The sequence below is a fragment of the Hippichthys cyanospilos genome, chromosome 3 (genome assembly GCF_059441005.1).
Source record: "Hippichthys cyanospilos isolate Australia breed blue-spotted pipefish chromosome 3, RoL_Hcya_1.0, whole genome shotgun sequence".
In the NCBI taxonomy this organism is placed as follows: domain Eukaryota; kingdom Metazoa; phylum Chordata; class Actinopteri; order Syngnathiformes; family Syngnathidae; genus Hippichthys; species Hippichthys cyanospilos.
The window spans coordinates 2,695,459-2,715,984 of NC_142371.1; the positions used below are offsets into that span (position 1 = coordinate 2,695,459).

At 37.6% G+C, this 20,526-nt stretch overlaps 1 protein-coding gene and 1 long non-coding RNA gene across 2 annotated transcripts; both read left to right on the forward strand.

Annotated features, from left to right (window-relative positions):
* The first annotated feature begins 37 nt into the window (after positions 1-37).
* LOC148425436 (uncharacterized) lies at positions 38-1,487 on the forward strand. The gene is made up of 3 exons (XR_015865023.1): positions 38-88; positions 762-859; positions 1,444-1,487. It is a non-coding gene; the product is annotated as an uncharacterized LOC148425436 (long non-coding RNA).
* A 10,714-nt stretch (positions 1,488-12,201) lies between these two features.
* LOC148425437 (chromobox protein homolog 3-like) lies at positions 12,202-19,429 on the forward strand. Its single transcript, XM_088411660.1, has 5 exons — positions 12,202-12,350; positions 13,010-13,154; positions 15,545-15,689; positions 15,999-16,132; positions 17,374-19,429. The coding sequence occupies exons 2-5, from the start codon at positions 13,015-13,017 to the stop codon at positions 17,492-17,494; spliced, it is 540 nt and encodes a 179-aa protein (XP_088267786.1). The 5' UTR covers positions 12,202-12,350; positions 13,010-13,014; the 3' UTR covers positions 17,495-19,429.
* Positions 19,430-20,526: the final 1,097 nt, after the last annotated feature.

Here is a 20,526-nt window from a genome sequence, read left to right on the forward strand (position 1 = left end):
AAATGAAGAACAGGAAGTTACCTCATAGTTATTATCAGGCAGGCTCACCGCACAAGTTTGTTCATGGAATATTAAAGAATCATTGTTTGTAGGTGACTTTTACGTGTAACGTACATATAATGATGTGTATATGTGAACTATATGGTAGATAGAGGTTATTGATCTCAACTTGTAGTTGGTAGCGCACTAATGCTAATAGCGATTGCTAACCAGTTAGGAGAGGCCCATTTTCAAAGAACACCATAAATAATGAGTTCGTTATATCCATTTTTATTTTGCTTATTTGATGTGAACACTGATATAAAATCAATTTAAAACAGACTTGATAGCGACAGCCCCAAAAAGAATGTTAAACTTGTAAAGTGACGTGAAATTGTGCAGTAAATCGTCCTTGGTTACACAAGGAAACAGCCTTACATGGGGGCATTTTACGGTAAACATATTCGCATATGCGTTCAGTCTCTTTCTTCATCTGTGATGTTATGTTAATAAGGCATGGAGGTGAGACTAGCATAGCAGCAATCAGCGCACTCAAACGCGCATACAGCTGCCTGCACCCAGCCAGCTCGAGCTGAGCCTTAATCTATAATTTAACACGGATTGACTGTCTTCTACACGGGGTCGATCATCACCGGGGAGAGAGAGAAAGACTTCCAACCTCATTTTCCATATTCGGGCCCATAGATTTCCATCTCTTCATCTCAGTTTTTTTTTTTCCAAAAGCTATGCTTCTTTGCTAAAACATACACACTTCTACTCAGGCTAAGTCATCATCATTGCGTCATGTGACATAGTGAGAAAACAGGCACCTCAAATGGACCTGCAAGGGTAAATAACCCCAAGATTGCTTCCGTTTAAGGTGGGTGCTGTTTGTTTATTGTAAACCGAGCTGGAATGAAATCACAGTTCGACGCCTATTACGGCAAATGTCCCATATTTATTATTGAACAAGAAGGCCATACAGTTGTAATTGTATGATGCTGACTTTAAATATTCATACATACTCTCAATAGTTAACACAGTAATAGCTTTCCTTCAGTCATTTAATGATTACATTAATTAATAATGACCATCATTATTAATTTATCATATCCATAACTGCTGTACACTCACTTAAACAACAACAGTCAGGGTTGATCATAAAAAATGTTGGTTTTTGATTGGAGGAATCTAACATTTTTGGACATAGCATTTCATTTGCTAATTAAGATGTTTCTTCAAAATATTATTTGTTATTATCATACATTTTATTAAAGAAATGATGAATTTCTTCAATATATGTAGCATTCTAAGATATGATAGGAATAATATTTTACATTTTAATTTTTATTTAATTGAATTTATCATTAACAATACAACTGAGTATTTAATAAATGTGGATATTATTTTAACCTATGATGATATGATCAATTTCTGATGCATATTGACAATACATATTCATAGGCTGTATGATTAAAAGAAAATCCCATCATGGATTCAGTCTGTGAAGAAAAGTACAAAAGCACAACAATGAAAGAAGACAAGATTGGACCGGAGTGGTAACAGTGGCTCATAGGGATGATTTTTTATTTTTTTTTCTCGGTACATTCATTATTACCCATTTTCAGGCGGTAAATGTTTAAAACCTCTTGAACTTTTATGTGTGCTACATTTTCATTGAATTATTAAGTACTGATTTTTTTACCTCTTATGTTTAACCACAGTGTTAAAAAAAAGTTGACAAAAGTGTTTCAAATTGCACAGCCGTAAGCATTTTTTTAGGTGTCACTAAATGTAAAATATATATTACTCAGTGGATTCAAATATGTGTGCATTTGATTGTAAAATGTTCTGCTATAATTCCGCAAGCCTTGACTATCTTCTCAGTACTTATAACTGCAATCATTCGAATGTGTATATTTAAGAGTGATGCTGTTTTTATTACGATGGATCTTAAAGCCCAGTGCAAATTCCGGCAAAAGAGGAGGAGGCTTCACTATGTTGATTTTCACGATTGAGTGAGGCTCTAAACAGCAATGGCTTTCAGACAAGCTTTTGAGGCATCACGGCTGGCTTTGTTTCTGTAAGATCAGGTCACGAGATAAGCTGTTTGAAGGTCCACAACAGATGCTTGGAGAGCCATTTACCCTGACAAGCCAATCCAGATTGAAGACCAGGTTTAACCTTTGAGCCCAGCTGTAGTCAGTCACCTTGTCTCCGCCGGGCCTGCGCACTTAATACTAGTGGTGATCATCAACCTTTTTTTTTTACGGATCAGTTCAGGCACATACATTCTTTTTGTGGACTGTGGGTTGGTGGCGCGAACCTGTTTTGACATTATTGCTTTTAAACTGGCAATTTTAAAGCATTGGTACTGAAAACAAATACAACATTTTATTAGCATAGGCAGTAAAGTTACAAACATGTTTTTTGTTCATTTCAAACATTGCCATTAGTGGTGTCAAAATAGCGGATTAATAGAGATCAATTAATTACACTCATGTTTTTAATAGCATAAATCTCAGTTTTTAATTTCTAACTATGCTTTCTGTATGTTATTTGGATCTATTTTTATGCATCAAGTTTCTTGCGCTTGAGTTGCTGGGGGTTGAAAAATAATGGTCAATCATACCCAAATGTGAATGCTGATTGGTTGTCATTGTGTTTGGCATCACCTGATAGGCTCCTGTTGTTGGTGGGAGGGTAAAGTTCATTCAGATGAATGGTAAATTTAACTTTAAAAGACGACTTGGTAACGAAAGAATGATATGCATTCTTTGTAAGAAGGCAGTTGATTACCCGAGAATCAGCTTAGGTTTAGCCTATCACATAAATGCAAAGCACCCAGGTGTAATAGCAGCCACAGCTAACGATAGCCAAACTCAAGATTACCTTGCTTTTGTACAAGTCTACGATGGACAACAATGGACGATGTTTTATTTGAATATTATTTTCAAATTATTTGGCAATCTACAAAAGAAAACTGTACCATTTGTCCAGATAGTTGAAATGAAAGGTTGCGGCCTGCACTTGGGACTAGTCTCAAACACAGCAGAAGAAAAATGGTTACTGCTGCTACAAAGCTGGTCACATGATATCAGGATTCTCACTCATATAATCAATCACCCAACCCTACTAATATCGCCCACTGGAACGCAATCAAAGGGATGGAGGTGGAGAGGAGGTTAATGTTTATGCTCCACAATTTTTTCTAAATTAATTAAGTTGCTCTCATTGTGCAGGCCGGTCCCAAATGCAAATGTCCATGGACCAATGGCCGAAGCTCACTGCTTTTAAACCTTTAAATTCTTGACTAATCAAAAAAGAAACTTGCTTGGATTGTCTTGCACTGACTCCAGAAGTGCTGCAGGCTGTTTTCCAAAACCCTCCACTGTTGCCATGAAGAGATGAGTCAGTTGAGATGGCTGCGTGTTTGCACTTTGCTGCCATGTCTGCACATCTATCACAATCAAAGTCTCCTCAGTATTCTGACATGAAGATGAATAATGGATTCATGCACACTCACTGGAGCATCCCGCAGCGCTGCTGCCAGTGAGAACTTAACTGTTGCAGCAGCTTGTTGATATTTGTCATGTCGCTATGTGCAAGCTCATGATTAATAAGCTTGCAGTTTGTGCAGTGAACACAAATTGAATGATATCTTATTATCTTTTGTGACTGTGGTGGTACAATACATTCAGGTATCCACTGGTACGCAGGTAGGCATGCGCAACAGAAATTACTGATGCGTAACTTTGCACGCTTCACTTTGCACATTTGCATACCCTACCTAACTTTCACCCATTCCAACAAACGAGGCTGAGCTGAACATTATTTCCCTGAAAAGTGGCTTCAAGAGGTGCCGCGGCTTGAAACACATTTAAATGTGGTGCAAGAGCTACCTCTCATGTCTTCAGCTAGCAGACAAAACCGATGCGTTGGATACAGGGTAGAACATTTTCAGTCATCCTTGATGAGACGAGTATGAAATAGCATGTGAATGTAGCATAACCTATTGCTAACAAACAAGCTAGTCGAGAAGCAATAGCTAATCGTCCTCTTGCTCGGTGGGGAGACAAACTGCAGGAACATGCAATAACAGCTCCATGTAATAATTTTCTCCTTGCCTTTCATTAAGCTGTCTCTTGTCTTCCTAGTCTGAGGACAATTGTTTACTGAGGCGGCTCGGACTGTCTGTCTAGGCTACGTATCATTCTTATGAAGGCGATCGTTTACGTTGTCACTTTACAGTTTACGGAGAATTTACCTCTAACTTCGTGGACTCATTAAACAGGGTACCGAACGAATCACGCAAATCATAACTGATGGATTTATGAAACTTTGAGGACGCGGGCTGGCTGTGTGCACGCACAGATGTTGTCCTGCTAATGTGGGAGCGACACTAAGATTGACATTGAGGAAGACAGTTTTTAAATGAAAAAAAAAAGATGCATATTATATATTTCCTGGTTTTACATAATACAGCCGATGTCAAAGAAACCTCTTTCCTTCTCAAAAATGGTGCCCAGCTACTCTGTTGCATCCCCTTGCTTTGTGAAGAATAATGAAATGCTCTTCCCAGTTACATACAGGAAAAAACAAATGAGTGTCGCTACCGATGACAAATGCCTGGCCTTATGTGAAACAAACGGTAACCACCACACTTGCAAACCAGCAGACGCCATGTTGATACATCAGGCAGTGATGAATATGTCCCTCAATAAATGATGTTCTCTTTGCATTATGTTGAAAAGGACATGCATCCAGGCCATTTTTCAACAAGGTCAGAAACCTAATGTATGACTTGAGTGCCACCACTCAGAATGCATAAATGTACGACTATACATGTTCTGCGCCACAGCGTGAATCACCACTCAGCACTGTATTGTTGCCGCAATGCTAAAAGGCAACACTTTGTTTGTTTAGAAGTATTAGTCCCCTAAAATTCTCTGCTGTACAAAAAAGCCTCACCTTGATTTGGCTAAAAAGATCTGAATGCATTTTCTGAAAGGCAGCTCACCTTGAAGACCTGAATTCTTCTTACAAGGGTTTTCAATCAGAAAAAAAAGCAGGAATTCAGTCAGAGAGGCAGTTGGAAAGATAATATCCACTTTGTCAAGAAATATTTTCTGATACAATGTGACATTTTAGGCTGCCAACCTCTCCGTGTTTTTAGGTGTGTTGTTGAAATTCATGTTTGGCATAGCCTGATAGGCTTATGTTGTGGTTGGAACAGAAAGTTCAGGAACAAAAGGAAGATGAGGAAATGGAAGAGAATATGAGGGTTTACGGGAAGATGGATAGTGAACTTTGAAAAAAAAAGCCCAGATAGCACATTTTATCAGGGTAAAGTGATATGCATTTTCTGAGTTTGTTTACCACAGAAGCAGCTCATCTTCAGCCAACTCCATAAATGCAAAGCGCCCAGCAGTGACTGTAGCCAGAGCTAACGAAGTAAAAAAGACACTGATGTACAGACATGTAGCAAAGTACTTTGCCAAAATAAACTTGAGAACACTCCGGATTTGAACAAGTCTGCAACGGACAGAATGGACAATTGTTTACTTTGAAATAATTCCTAATAATTGGGTGAATTACAAAAGAAAATAAATCCTCCTGGTGCTCAGAATTAAATGTTACAGCCCACACTTGGGACTATTCTCAAAAACAGCAGAGGCTACAACTGCATCTATTACAGAAAACAAACAGCAGAAAAGCCATTTTTTTTGTTGTTAATATTCATTTTTGATCTGCTGCAAGGTATCTAAATAAAAACAAAAAATAGCTGGAGGGTTTCTCTAAAATTTTTAGGTGAGAATAAAAGGAAAATAATTTCTCCAGCCTACCATATAAAAGCAAACCATCCAGCTGCAGCTGGCCACACCTAACCATAACAACAAAGATATGAATGTAGTGAGCCATAGCAAAACTATGCCAAACTAAACTCGAGAACACCCCATGTTTGAGCAAGTCCGCGACGGACAGAATGAACAATGTCTCATTTCTACGTTTTTTTTTTTTTTTCCTGATTATTTGGTCACTGACAAAAGAAAACAACACCATTCCTATTGATAGTCAAAATTAGGTAGGCAGACGGTATGCTTACAACAGCATCTGTTAATCTTTTAAAGAAAATGAATGTCTATAAATGTCAATCTTTTGATCCATACTATACCTATATAACGTGCAATCTATTTAAATTTTTAAAACACTGAAAGATTTTCGAATTTTAGGTGGGCTTGAAAAGAGATTCACAAGATCAATTACTAACAGATCTTCATCAGTTAATCTTTCATTTCTTTTAATCTCTTGACAGCACTAGTTTCTTTATACTTGGCCGGAAAATCTGATTTTGATTCTAACTTTATGAACATAAAATGTAGTTTGGCACTGTTATTGTTTGTAAAAGCATTGTTACTCCAGACTAGAGTAACTGTTTTCATATTGCAGGGATGGGCAAGTTAATGATGGAAGACAATTTTGCATTTTTCAGCTACTGGGGACACATATGACTGCAAACTTGCTAACAAGATGAAAGAGAAAAATGTCATTTTTACTAAGGACAAAATATGTACATGTTTCTGTTCTGACACATGACACAAACAACCACATACTGTGATTTGTTAAACCTACAGGGTTCAGCTTTTCAACAGCCTATTGGTTCAATGAAGGGGGGCCCAGGGTTGGGAAGTGCGCGGAAACTCAAGCTCACTGCCTACTGCATACATAGAATCAACCACTCAGTCATCACAAGCACTTACATCTCTGCTCGTATTCACCAGCACTTGAGAAGCTGGAGCCCCGCTGTCTCTGTGCTAACGAGGGAAATGTAAACCGACCTGAGCTAACCACTTCATATCCTGTCAAGTAAGAGCTTGCTTCCTGTGCTGCAACATCAACCAGAAGGCCCACATTAAGTTCACTGCCCTCATTCAGCTGCAAACATTAATTTTCCTCACGTTGGAATCCAATTGCACATGGTGTGCGCGCACACACACACACGTTCATATATATACATGTATATACACATACTGTATATATATATATATATATATATATTTATTTATAAGATAGCTTTGCAACAATTTTGTAGAATCTATAGGAAACTCTAAAGCTTGGTGGGGAGAAATTGTATTATATTTAATGACAAACATATAATCCGATAACAGAATGCTCAGTTGTGACCCCTGTGTAACGTGCTCATTTGCAGAGTATCTGGGGATTGCTATAGAATGCTTTGATGTATTAACCAGTGAATGAGACAGTCATTTTATATCTTTATTTAGCATTCCGAATCCAGATATGTTGCGCCTTCCAACATTCAAGTTGTGGAAAAAGTCTCCACTCAAATCGTTATAACATTACCTTTTGACCCTGTAATTGTAAATATGAAAAAAATCAATTAAAGCCACATCAACCTAATGTCAAGTACAAGACACTGAAAAGAAATGTTCCAAATAGAATAAAAACATTTCCCTTTCAGCTATTCAAACGTCAGTCTTGCAGTGCGCTGTGCCAGTGTTTACTTTGAAGGTCGCTTCCGCGCTTTGATTTTTTTTTTCTTTGGATGGAAAAAAAAGGCTGGTTATCTTGTTCAGCCTACGCTAAAAACGTGTCCTTCAGGTGGCATTCATGGCCTTGGTGAGGCACAAAGTTACACTTATAAAGAAGATAAATGTATAAATGTGCAGTAAAAGCTTCTGTGTGTGGAAGAGGGCTGCTGACTTGGACTAGGTTTAGGCAAGCTTTGTTTCTCAGATTCACATCCATTTAATGATGGATTCAATGGTAATGGTCATTATTCAGGTGCCAATCACACTGTTACAGCATACGTTGATCTTTATGTTGGGCCCTTCAAAGAAAAACAGCTGAAATTTTGCATGTTCACAAAACAAGCTTGTGACAGGAAGTTTCGTCATACGTTGCAATGGGAATTTGAAAAATACACCTTCAAATGTTTGGTGATTGAGGTGGGTTGACTTAGGCTAAATTAGACTTTCGAAGCAGAAAGAAATATCGTCTCAAGCCAAAACTGGTCTTCTTCAAAGATATCGGGTCTTGGGATATCTTGTAGAAGTAGTCAATACCGGCATTAATTAAATTAGATAATCATTTTATCAGACAATGAATAGAGGTACTTTTTACCAATCAATTTTAGGAAAAAAAGAAAAACAGATACATGAATGCAACAAATATTAGAGGACTCTTGATAAAGTAAACGGCTGGTGGGCTGGATTAAAGAAAGTAGGGTACTATGTGAACCGCAGGCCACACTTTGACCACCATTGCCCTGGATCCTCTATTTTTGACATTCAAGTAAATGTATTAATTCACCCCCATTTAATGCGGAATCAGGTGCCTTTATGTTCCTTCTATCTGAAGCAGTTTGTTGTCTGTATGAAAACATCAGAATAATAGAGAGGTTACATACATTTTTTATAGGTTTCTGAAATCAATTAGTGCATGATTCTTATCACAATGCCAAAGTGGCAAACTGCAGAGTTCAATTGCCTAGAATTGATTACCCTCCAAAAGTGATGTTAGCACGCCTACGTTGCATGCTCAACAAGCATCTCCTTATAAATAAACGCTCGATCAATGACTCCCAGCTCATGAACGTAAATCGCTTTTCCGTCAATACATACGGCCGGAGAAGTGTGAGTGCTGCTTTTTATTCAACCAAACGAAATCTGTTCACACTTTAGCTGTAACATGAGATGTTTAGGGGGAGAACTCGGGTATGGTAAGGAAGGGGGGTACAAGTGAGAAAAACATCTAGTCAAATTTGAACCTGTAGTCACTCACAGTAAGATCCATCTGAACTCATTTCTTCCCTGGCAGTGGCTCTTGGGCCCCTCTCTGTAAAATTAGTAATAATAATAATAATAATAATAGTTAATTGTTTAATGACAATAAAAAATATGCTTCAAGTTCCTGGAAACAACTTAAATTTGTAGAATTTGCTCCTCAAATTAAGTCAATGACTCCCAAAAGTGCTAGCAAAAAAAAGATAAGATTTCATCATCATCAAATAAAATTTGATGATGATGATATATATATATATATATATATATATATATATATATATATATATATATATATATATATATATATATATATATATTTTAGGTGTAAGTATGGATCTTTCCATTTCCTGTTATGCTTGTGGCTGGTTTGTGTCCTTTAATTCCACAAACCATCATTTTCACAAAAAGGTTTTGTTATAATTAAGTGAAAATCTATTTTAGAAAGTGTCAGCAGATAACACCTGCTCATGTTGAGCTCTCAGTTATCGAACTCTAAAGTACCTTTCACCCTGCTTGGGCTGAGAAAAATCTAACAGGAGCCACACAGCTGCAGTGGCATTATATATTCCAACCCGCAGGATGCATCGATGCCATCCCTGAGCCTAAGGTGACAGCGCAGGTCTGTAGTTGTTGAGTTACTATAGCAACAAGGCCTCAAACCTCAGAAAAGCCGATAGAACAGGTTTGAGAGTCATGCTGCATATAATCAACCAAAAACATGCATTGACAATGTCAGGAAGTTATTTATTTAAAAATTGTGTTTTTGATTCGGTGCTTAAAACGGAGATGGGCAAAATGAGACACAGGGCCACATACAGGCCGCTTTGTTCTTTCATCTGGCCCACCAAGTTTTTTACATTATCAAGAATCCTGTCATTTCTGTTGCATAAATTCAAATCTTTTTTTTTTTTTTTTTTTGTTTAAGAATGTTTCTCTAAAATGGGTTGTAAATTTTAAAGAAGAATGATTTTCTTCTTCTTAAAGGGGATGTAAATTAAAACATATTCCTTCCATAATACAGTATATTAGATGTGACCTCGTTAGTCTAAACTTGGCATTCTGATTAATACAGTGCTCATAAAATATGAAATAACTAGCAAAATTCACATTTTTTTTTCCGTGCGTGGTCATTTTGCCACTTGCAGGCGCCTGAAAATAACATTACAGTTGTTCAGGGCTCAGATCATGACCAATCATGGCTCATCTGTTTTGTAAGATGAACCATGATTGGTCATTACCCGTGTTGACTTTCCCTAAATGAACTTTTTTCACATATTTTATTTATTTATTTAATTTACTTTTTTTCTGCAAATAACCAGGACCATAATGTATGAACACAAAAAAATGACAGCAGTTCTCTCTGGGTACAATTTGGGTCATTGGTGCAAATCTGGCATGGCGAGTAGAGTAAATCCGCATTGAGGCTGGTTTCAATCATCCTGCAGACAAATGCAAGTCAGTGAATTGAAAAAAGGGCAGTTTGCGCTATTGTGAATATGAACGCAGCCGACTCCAGCACACTCACACTTGACATGCAGACATATGTGTGCAGAAAAAAAAAAAGCGACCCGTGTGTAACCGAAGTATTGTCCACTGCTTTTCCCAGTAAAATAAAGAGTAAGGCAGTGAAAACTGCTGGTGACTGATAGCAAATATGTTGATGAACCTCTGTGACAGACCTGATTTCTTATGCCACCACTGTTTTCGAGATTGCGAACACCAGCAGCACTGTGTCAATAATTGATCGTGGAAGAAATCTTACCATAAGACTTTCAGTAAAGAATGATGACTGATAATGACATCGACTCCTCACTGAGAACTGAACTAGACCCGTAGTGCAGCAGATACTAATGGATTCACGTGGAAGCCATGTCCTCAGAGACCGGGATCCATAAAGAGAAAGCGAGAGAGAATACTCACACATTAATCTTCCATGTGGGCTTCTGTCATGAAAACACTTTTAATCGCATCCCAAGTGGCTTCGCTGGTGGCTACTCACTTAACATTTTTCATAAAGGTGACTAACACAACATTTCAATTGGTTCACCAACACAAATGAGATACAATAGTATCCCATATAAAACATTCTGCCTTTACAAAACAAGGGTGGAAATTGCTCATATGTAAGGTATTGGGCTTTAGAAATGATGTAAATTAGATTTCCCATCAAGGGATGAGAACAAATCTGAGAAAATATAATATTCTGTTTTGATTACCACTGTCAAGGAGGTATTATGTGGTAGCAGTTTGCTTTTGTGTAGACCTGAAAAGGATCATACTAACAACCATAGCTAATATACTATATAATACTTCCAGTATGGAATCTCATTCAAAGAAATTACATAGGTAGGATAACTATTTAAGCATTTATTCTATGCTTGTGATATCCATCTTAGACCCATACTGTATACTCATTTTTTGGTCTTTTTTTCCGTCGCTTGTGCAGTTTTTGGCCAACTAGAACAACTTCATGCTGGGAATCAAGGTTGCTGAATAAATGCTCAAACTGATTTACATATAAAAAAAGGTTGAGAAGAAGCACCTGAGTTCAAAGTCAAACTGTAGCAGGGTTTTTACTTTCTGTACTTAGATTTCCCATCTCTACTTGTTACAGTAGACAATTTTAGCATAACGCAAACTAAATTGCTCAAAAGAACTATCATGTGACTACTGTGTGCCACTCCAAATTATTCCTCAAGCAAACACGTTTTACTTGAGTTATAGGACAGGTGTGTCAGTTTTTTCCTCACAAGTCAAACAAGTAGTTGTCCTTCAAGTACCCAAATGTGATAATACAGTACTTGTAATATACAGTGAGACATTGCCCTCTAGCGGCTACCTTAAAAAGTCATTGGAAAAATATTCAAAACGTGAGGGGAAACGTGATTCCATGTAGCCAATCAGAAGCCTCTCGCTTTCCTATTGGATAAAAGAGAGCTGTCAATCAAACGCCTCAGTGGTTGTTTCTCGCTGTTCTCCTCATTGATGTTTGAGAGGTCGACCAGTGCACATCGCTCCGTGCAAATTGGTATCTGTCTTCGAAGACAATATATTGAAAGTCTATTGACATAAAATATATCATTAGTGTAATATGGAGATCTTTTTAAATAGTAATAATAAAAAAACAATAACAACAACAATGAATGCCCACTACTACTGAGAAAATGTCACTCGGCGTGTCATATCCAGGTGACACCCAAGGGTGGCGGCGCTGCTTCCGGACGAACGGCCAGCGAGGACGCGGACGAGACGGACTGGCGTGTGATTGGTCGACGGCGTGCGCGCTCCCGTCGTCTCCTCCCGGTTTTCCTGGCATGACCTTTTCCCTTGGCAACCACTTCCTTCCTCCGAGCATCCAACGGCCATCTTTAATCTCAACTCGGCCACCACAAAGTTCTTTCCTCGCACGTGAACACGGCGGAGCGGCTCGTTTGGCGGTACCGAAGACGAGAAGTGCGGGGTACTACTCTCCGGACGTGCCCCCCCTCCCCTGCTCCAAACCTCCCCCGTACCGAACCGAACCGAAGGACCGAAGCGGGGCTGTTGTTTTAACACCACAATAACGTACGTGTTTTCCCACGCAGCGTGAATGAGCCGAACCGGTCCCACACAAATGTCGAACCTGTTCCGCAAACTAAAACATGAGGACGAGTGGCGTGTTTGTATGGTAGCGTGTTGGCTTCCGGGTAGAATCCAGCAGGTGGAGCTATATAAACATACGTCATTGGGCTCTTGTGCGAAGAACACAGCAGATCACATCACTTGCTACACTTTATTACTTTTATTGCTACCTCGTGTTCGGTTATACTTTAGTGTTGTATTGCTGGTAGACTTTACATCCATGTTTTGTCATGTTTATGTACACGGTTGCTGTTAAATAAAGTAAAAAAAAAAAAAAAAAAACAGATCACGTCATTGTTGATGACTAATCTATATTGAATCACTACAAATACTTTAGAAAACCCATGGGTATCGCCAAGCGAAAGTGTAATGATGATCTCATCTAATTTTACCTGAAAAATACACTTAGAATATATAAATAGATACGTATGAGCATTTCTTGACTCCAAATGTGAAGATTGTATTTTATCTTGCAACTGCTTTTGACAAATAGCTGACTGTCTGCAAATTGGGATTCCAGGCGAGACGACTAATCAAACAAATCACATGAAGCTTCGAAACCAAAATGACCTTTGAACTCACAATTGTGTGGCCTTTTGCAGGAAGGATGAGGAAGAAGCAGACAGCCAAGCAGAGGAAGACAGAGGATTCTGACATGGTGCAGGAGTTTGCGGTTGAGAAGATCACTCGTCGTAGGATCGTCAATGGAAGAGTGGAGTACTTCTTAAAGTGGAAAGGCTTCACCGAGTAAGTACCCCCCCCCCACCCCCCATATTAAGGGGGGGGTCCAAACTTTTCTCAAAATTCATTGAATAATTTGTTAAACATGTCAAAGAAACAATTACATATTGTATATATTTCCAACTTAAATTGGGAAAGAGTAGTCGGTGATGAGGCAAATAATTTAGGAAGTTTTGGATGGCCGACGGCCATGTTTGCCACTAGACCAGAGGTCAGCAGCCTGTGGCTCTGGAGCCCCATGCGACTCTTTCATCCTTACGTTGCGGCTCTCCGTGGTTTGGGAAAAAACAAAAAATTAAAAATGCTTGGTTCAGATTGACTACATGGATGGCGTAACAAGCGACGCATTTGAATTGCAGTCAATGAAGTTTGCGCGTTTGGGTGATACGGCATCATCAATAGCAGGGGTGGCCAAGTTCGGTCCTCAAGAGCCACAATCCAGTGTGTTTTCAATGTATCTCTTCAACCAACAAACCTGACTCAAATCAGCGTTGTTATCAGGATTCAGCAAAGCATGCTGATGAGCTAATCATTTGAATCAGATGTGTTAGTTGAAGGGACAAAATGAAAACAGGCTGGATTGTGGCTCTTGAGGACCGAACTTGGCCACCCCTGATCTATAGGGTGTGTTCGTGCAATGGGACACGAAACGTGACGCAAGACAGACAATCAGTTTCGGCAAGGTAAAAACAGGAAACAGAAATATAGCGCGGCCATTAAAAATTAAAATTAAAAATTAAAATTAAAGACTTCTTAACACAAAATAAATGTCATCTTAATGCCCCTGCGTGTGAATGAGGGTGGACTCAAACATTGGGTAAGTCTTCTTGTTCTTTTCTTGAAACCAAGAAGGTAACAACTTTAGCTAACACAAACACCTCTAAAAGCTAAATGACGAACAAGGAACGAAAACAAGAAAGAAAGTGCACCCTTCCACAATAAAAGCAAATATTTCTAAATAAGATAACACTGGTAAGTAAACAATACAAACTGGAGCACTAGAGGAATTCTCAACACTGAATAAAGCTTATCTTAATGTGCCTCTTTGTGAACATAGATGGATTAAATGTTGGTTTGGTCTGCTTGCTTCTTTTAATGAAAATAACGTGGTACAATCTTGCTTAACAAAATCAGCTGCTAACGCACAACTGATTCGACCACTCCCACACATGTGTGTGTTTTATATATATATATATATATATATATATATATATATATATATATATATATATATATATATATATAATGTGTGTATATATACACACATACACCCACAGTGGGCCTCCATGTTACGACATTAATCCGTTCCGCGGTTGGGGTCGTAAGGCGAATTCGACGTATGACGGGCAGTCCAAACCTAAGTTAAATAGCTAATGCGTTTAGAACCCCGGGTAAAAACATTAAAATTGTACACACATAATAAAAATTGGTACCAAAATAGTATAGTAAGTGCTACGTATATATAATACGTATAATATATAATATAATATAATATAATATAATATAATATAATATAATATAATATAATATATAAATTTAGGATGTTTTCTTATTGTACACGTAGTACAATAAGAAAACATCCTAAATACAAAATATAGAAAAGATTTATTTACCTTTGAGTGCCGCTTGTTATGCTCATATTCCCTAATAAGGGTTATCTCCTGCATCATTTCCATATGAATCATCTTTTTACTTCTCTCTTTAACATAACTAGTAATCTTGGGACCCATGGCTAACCCTTTCAAATTTGAATTAAGCAGTAAAATGCACTATAAATACGATTTTGTAACCACTCACAATCAAACAAAGCTTTACTGTTCAGCCATTTTGAAACGAGTGAGGCCGACCAATAGCAGACCACCATCTCCGTGAGGAGAAGCTGACCAATAGCAGAATTGTAGTGACTCGTTGCAGGGACGGCAACTGAAAATAAGTGTAATTACCTAAAAACGCCTGCAGATGGAGATGAAACAACACAAATACTGCCAAGCCCCTAGGGTCATGACAGTTGCAAAATGTGAAAATGTCATAAATACGCAATGAAAAAACTCAGTATTCCACGTCGCAACATGAAAATGACGTAAATCAGGGTAGTTGTAAAGTTATTAGGAGTAGCCTTGTCATTTTCAATATATTGTGTGGACCACTGAAAAAGTCATGGCCACAAATCCCCTGAGCCATAGTTTGGACACATCTTTACTATAAGTTCACTTTCTTTATGAATGACTTTAAATTTAAAAAAAATGCATTGGAACTGTTTGTGTATCATCATTAATTATTTCACTACAAGTGATTTTCAGATAGATGTTAAATTCTCTTTAATCTTCTTTTATTGGAGCACTCTTTTAATTACCGTGTGACTTAGCAAGCACTACTTATACTCCATCTGCTTCCAGTGCAGAAAATACGTGGGAGCCCGAGGATAACCTGGACTGTCCTGAACTGATTGAGGAGTATCTGAGAAATAACCTCACGCACAACAATGAGGAAGAGGACCAGGAGTTTGTTCCGAAAGAAGAAATGATGGAGGAGACAGAAATAGTGAGTGTGCTGTCTGGGAATTGGAACGTTTCCATTTTTTTTTTTAACACCTAAATGTTGACCAAGGCAGAACGAGTAAATATAATATACTGTGGTCACACAACATACAAGTAGAATACTATTTAACAAAATAAAAATTCTAAGACTTTTCGAATATTTGGGGGGGGGGCATTTTTCTTTTTTACAATCAGCTGACATGACTTGAAGGCGTACACTTTGAAAGTGACCACTTTGTTCCTTTTTCCCACGTGTTGTTTGAACGATTTTCTCTTTGTTAAAACCACTTCCGACTTTTTCTACTTGATTTAGTCCCCGCCACAGCTACACTCTCAGCCCTGCGGCAAGGATCCAGACTCGCCCGCAGACTCGAGCGCTTACCCCGAGCTTGAGTGCATCATCGGCTCCGCAGACAAACGGGGAGAGCTCGTGTTTTTAGTCAAATGGTAACGTCACTTCTTCCTCTTTTTGTAAACTGTGCAGTTTTACAATGAGTAAATGGGGATTTGGTGTTTGTGCAATGGCTGGAAGTATGTGACCAGGACACTAAATTCATGGAAATGGTGCCTTAAGTTGTGGCTTGATTTTCCCCCTGCCTTTGCTCATTTACAAAAACAACAATAGCATTACTTAAAACAAGATTAGCCATTCCAAAAATTGTTTTTTTGCAGCAACTTTTACAAAGTTCCATAGATATAATGAAAAACTAATATTTCCTTAGGAAAATCAATCAATCAAATCAATCAAATTTTATTTATATAGCCCTAAATCACCGAAGTCTCAAAGGGCTTCACAGATGAAAAGAGGTCGTACAGAGACATCTTTTCAGTATAAGGTACACAACAGCATCCCCTGTCAAAGCTCCCAGAAGGGGAAGGAAAAACTCAAAAAACCCCAGGAAAAAAAGGATATTTCCCGACAAAAATAAATGGAAATACCATTATTTCAGCCTCACAATAAAAAACACATCATTTTTCTTAAAGGGGAAGTTAGCTCAATTGTTAGAAAAAAAAAAAATCAATCTATGCGCCACCAATAGTCTAAACATGGCATGCTGAATCATATAATTAACATTGTGTTTGTGGAATATGTATCGGTAGGTGAGTTACACCTGTTTTGTTTTGGGTTGTTGTTTTTTTTTTTCCAAATAATCCAACACATGGAGCATACATTTTGTCACTCACTGTTTACCGAAAATGACAACACAATCTGAGGTCAGGTAACAACCAACATGATGAATAAAAACAGCTTGATTTGGTTCAATGCACATTTCCAAATTGCAATATTAATCTGAATGCTGGGCTTGGACTAGTGGCGTTGCAAAGGACATACAAAAATGATTTTGGGTTTGACTTCCCCTTTAAATTAGAAAAAAAAACTGTGTGCTAAAGTATTTGCGATTCGTAATTAATTAAAAACATACAGTATTTCTTAATTTAACAATTAACAATTCGTGTCACTCGGTAAACTGGAATAAAATTAGTTGTTTCCTGCAGGGGATATAGAATATGTGCCTAAGTATTGTTATGTTGTCTGTCGACAAGTGTTTATGCATTGTTTTTGTTCTAATATTAAAGCAGTGGTAAAAACTATATTCACGGTGACTGAAATATTGATGCTGGTATTGTTATCCCACGCATTATTCTTTGTATGATCCTGCGGCTTGTTTTTGCATGTCGCGCCGCAGGAAGAACTCCGGCGATGTGGCCCTGCTACCAGCTCACGAGGCCAGCGCCAGGTGCCCCCAGGCTGTCATCGACTTCTACGAACAGAAGCTGACGTGGCATTGCGGAGATGACGAGCAGTGACGCGCGCCGTCGCGGGTCGAGGTGATACTACGCCGTGGATTTGTCAAGTTTTACCTCTCTTGAGCGCCGTCGCTCAGCTGACCTCAAGCGCATAACAGCGATAGATACTAAAGGCTGCCTTTTTTGCAGCCGATTAACCCGTAGCCTCTCCTTGTGTTATCATGTAGCACACGCTATCACTGTGGACTGTTTGTATGGTTTTTTTGAAGGTAGTAATGTCATGTTTCAGCTCTTTTTTTTTTTTTCTTTTCCAGTGTGTGTTGTAGCACATTTTAGCAGCAGGCAGGGAAGTAACAACTCTGCACTCAACTTAGAAGTCAGGAAAGTTGTAATTGTGTATTATGTACTGAAGAAGTCGCTGCAGTGTCAACTTAACCCGTCATATGTGACAGAGCGCATATCTTGTAGTTTGAGTATTTCAAGGAAATAGTAGTTCAGTGTATTGTTTTACATAAAATACCCCTTCAAAAATTACTTGGCTTGGCTAGTACGCTCATATCGGCTAACAGTAACTCATTCGGTCCCAAAGAATTACTTTTACGTTTTTTACGAGTGCAGATATTCAATCCCAGGTATTTATTTACTTTTTTCTTTTTTCCCCCAAGTGTTTGGCTAAAAGGAGGTTTAAAATAGCGGGTACTAAATGAAGTAAGTGCTTAAAGGGACACTATGTAAGATTTAGACAGTTTTTCAGTAAAAAGGAAGAAATTAAATCATTATAAATTTCAAAAACTTGCAAGTAAATGTTTTCTTAACGACCAACAGTATGTTTTGAATATAATCATAGATCTAGTCATCATTAAATGATATTACATGGAGGCTGCCATGTCTGTTAAAGCTACGGACAATGGTAAATGCAGCACCTCCTGCTGTCTGTAATGGTTTAAATCTTACACAGTGTCGCTTTAAGTAAAGTAATTGATTACTTTAGGCATTTTGGTATAAAAGTAACCCATTATTTTAGGCAGTTAAGTGTTAAAATAATCAATTACTTTATAGTACATAATTGATTACTTTAATATTTACTGATTTAGTAATTGAGTAATCCATTTCTTAGTACCTAAAGTAATTGTGTTTTTAAGTAATCAATTACTTAAAGGACCGAGTAATAGATTACTCTTAGTACATTAGTACCAGAAATAATCACATAAGTACATAAGTGATCACTTTGTACCTCCATGTATTTAGTACAAGCCAGTTTTAGATCCTCGCATAGCCAAAAACTTGAAAAAAATGTATCAAATATAAATAGGTTTATGGGATTGACGGGCTTGATAATGTAAAAATATGTCTTTGGGATTGAATCGCTTACAATGAAGTAGCACCGTAGGCCCAAATGTTCCTCAAATAGGAGGCAGAGGTAACAGTCCTAAAATTATTGTAAGCTACTTTAAGCATTATGGGCACATGAGCACAGTGATTAAATAAGCTGAAAAAAAACGACTTAAATAACAATCCAATAAAAAAAATATTTTGTGCAAAGGTCCAATAAAAATTGTGCCTAAATGTTTGAAAACAAACAGTTACGCTGTGTAAAAATGTATTTACAACTGAACTGTACTTAACATATGAACTGTACTGGATTTTTTTTTCTTTTTTTTTAAGTTGAAGCCACTGCAACATGCTCAGTTTGAAGTTAATTCAGTGATTCTATCATGTACCACTAGGGGGAGCTTGTGTGCCATTATTGTTACTCTTGACCACCTTTTGAGAACCACTGCACTACCTGTACTTGACTACTCGAAGCACTGTTGAGTGTTGATAAACACTGTGAGCTAAATCTGGCCAGGTTCATCTCTTAGCTGTGTTGTTCTGCTTAATTGCCATCAAAAAGAGATTCTAAATTTGACACAAAGGTGAGCAAAGAAATTGTAATCTTTGTCATTGTCGTCAAATTCCTGCTGTTCATATTAAAATTTCATCAGTCAGTGTGCACTTTTTTTTCCAAGTGTACATTTATTTTTTACAACCGTGCCCAACTGCATAATTATGTTTGCTAAATTTATTATAATCAATGTGTATTTGTGTGAAAAGCTAGTTCCATTTTTGTCCGTTGTGATGCTCATTTTCAAAGTACCGAAAGCTTTTAAATTAACGTAGCAGAGTCGAGCTTTTTGTAAATGAAACCACTCTGTACATTGAAGGGGAAATAATGTTAACTGCAAAGTACTTGGATATATGTACTTACTAACTTTTTTATTTCCTGTCTTGGTGTCTTGTGAAATTTATTTAGCGGCTGATGTTTTATTCAAAATGATCACCCTGCATATTTCCAATTAACTGCTTTATACCAAATATTTCTTTCAAAAGATTGACTTTTTTTCATTCAAAATGGTGCTAATCACCAGTGATAAGCAAAAAATAAAAAAAATGCCTTAACTGCTCTGAAAGAGTTGTGCAGAATTTTAGTACAGTCTCTAAAAAGTTTAAACGTTGCACTTTAGATGAGCATTTGGATTTCCTCGCTCAGTTAATCCTCACGTGCATGGAACATACATTGGACTTAAATTTACACCTTCCGAATAAAACACACCTAATCTACTACAGAGCGCAGTTACGTTGTATGTGCGTGTGTAAAGACTGTGGATACGTGACGTGGCTGCAAATAAAAGAATCCTTGTGGGACCTTTACTCAAGGCAACGTGTATTCTTTTTCCTCACGCGCTCGCAACCGCAAAAATCTGACAGCAAATGTAAGCAATAATGTTACTTCAATGACAAGGTTTTTCAGGGGTCTTGTTAGGACATTTTTGTTCTTCAAAACTGTAGTTTTAATAGTTTTGTTTCACGAGTAAATTTTACACACAGGTGACTCTTTTGGGAGCATAAATCTTTTGTCTTTGATTTTTTATCCTTCTGATATGCCGAAATAGTTGTTTTTGCTTAATATCATAATCTCAACAGAAACTCAGTAATTGTGGTTCCATGAAGTTGTGATATAAAAAAAAATTGGAATGTCAGATTAACATGATTTGTTAAATAATTACAGTCATAGTTAAAGCATTATTTTCTTAAATCACGTTAATCTAATT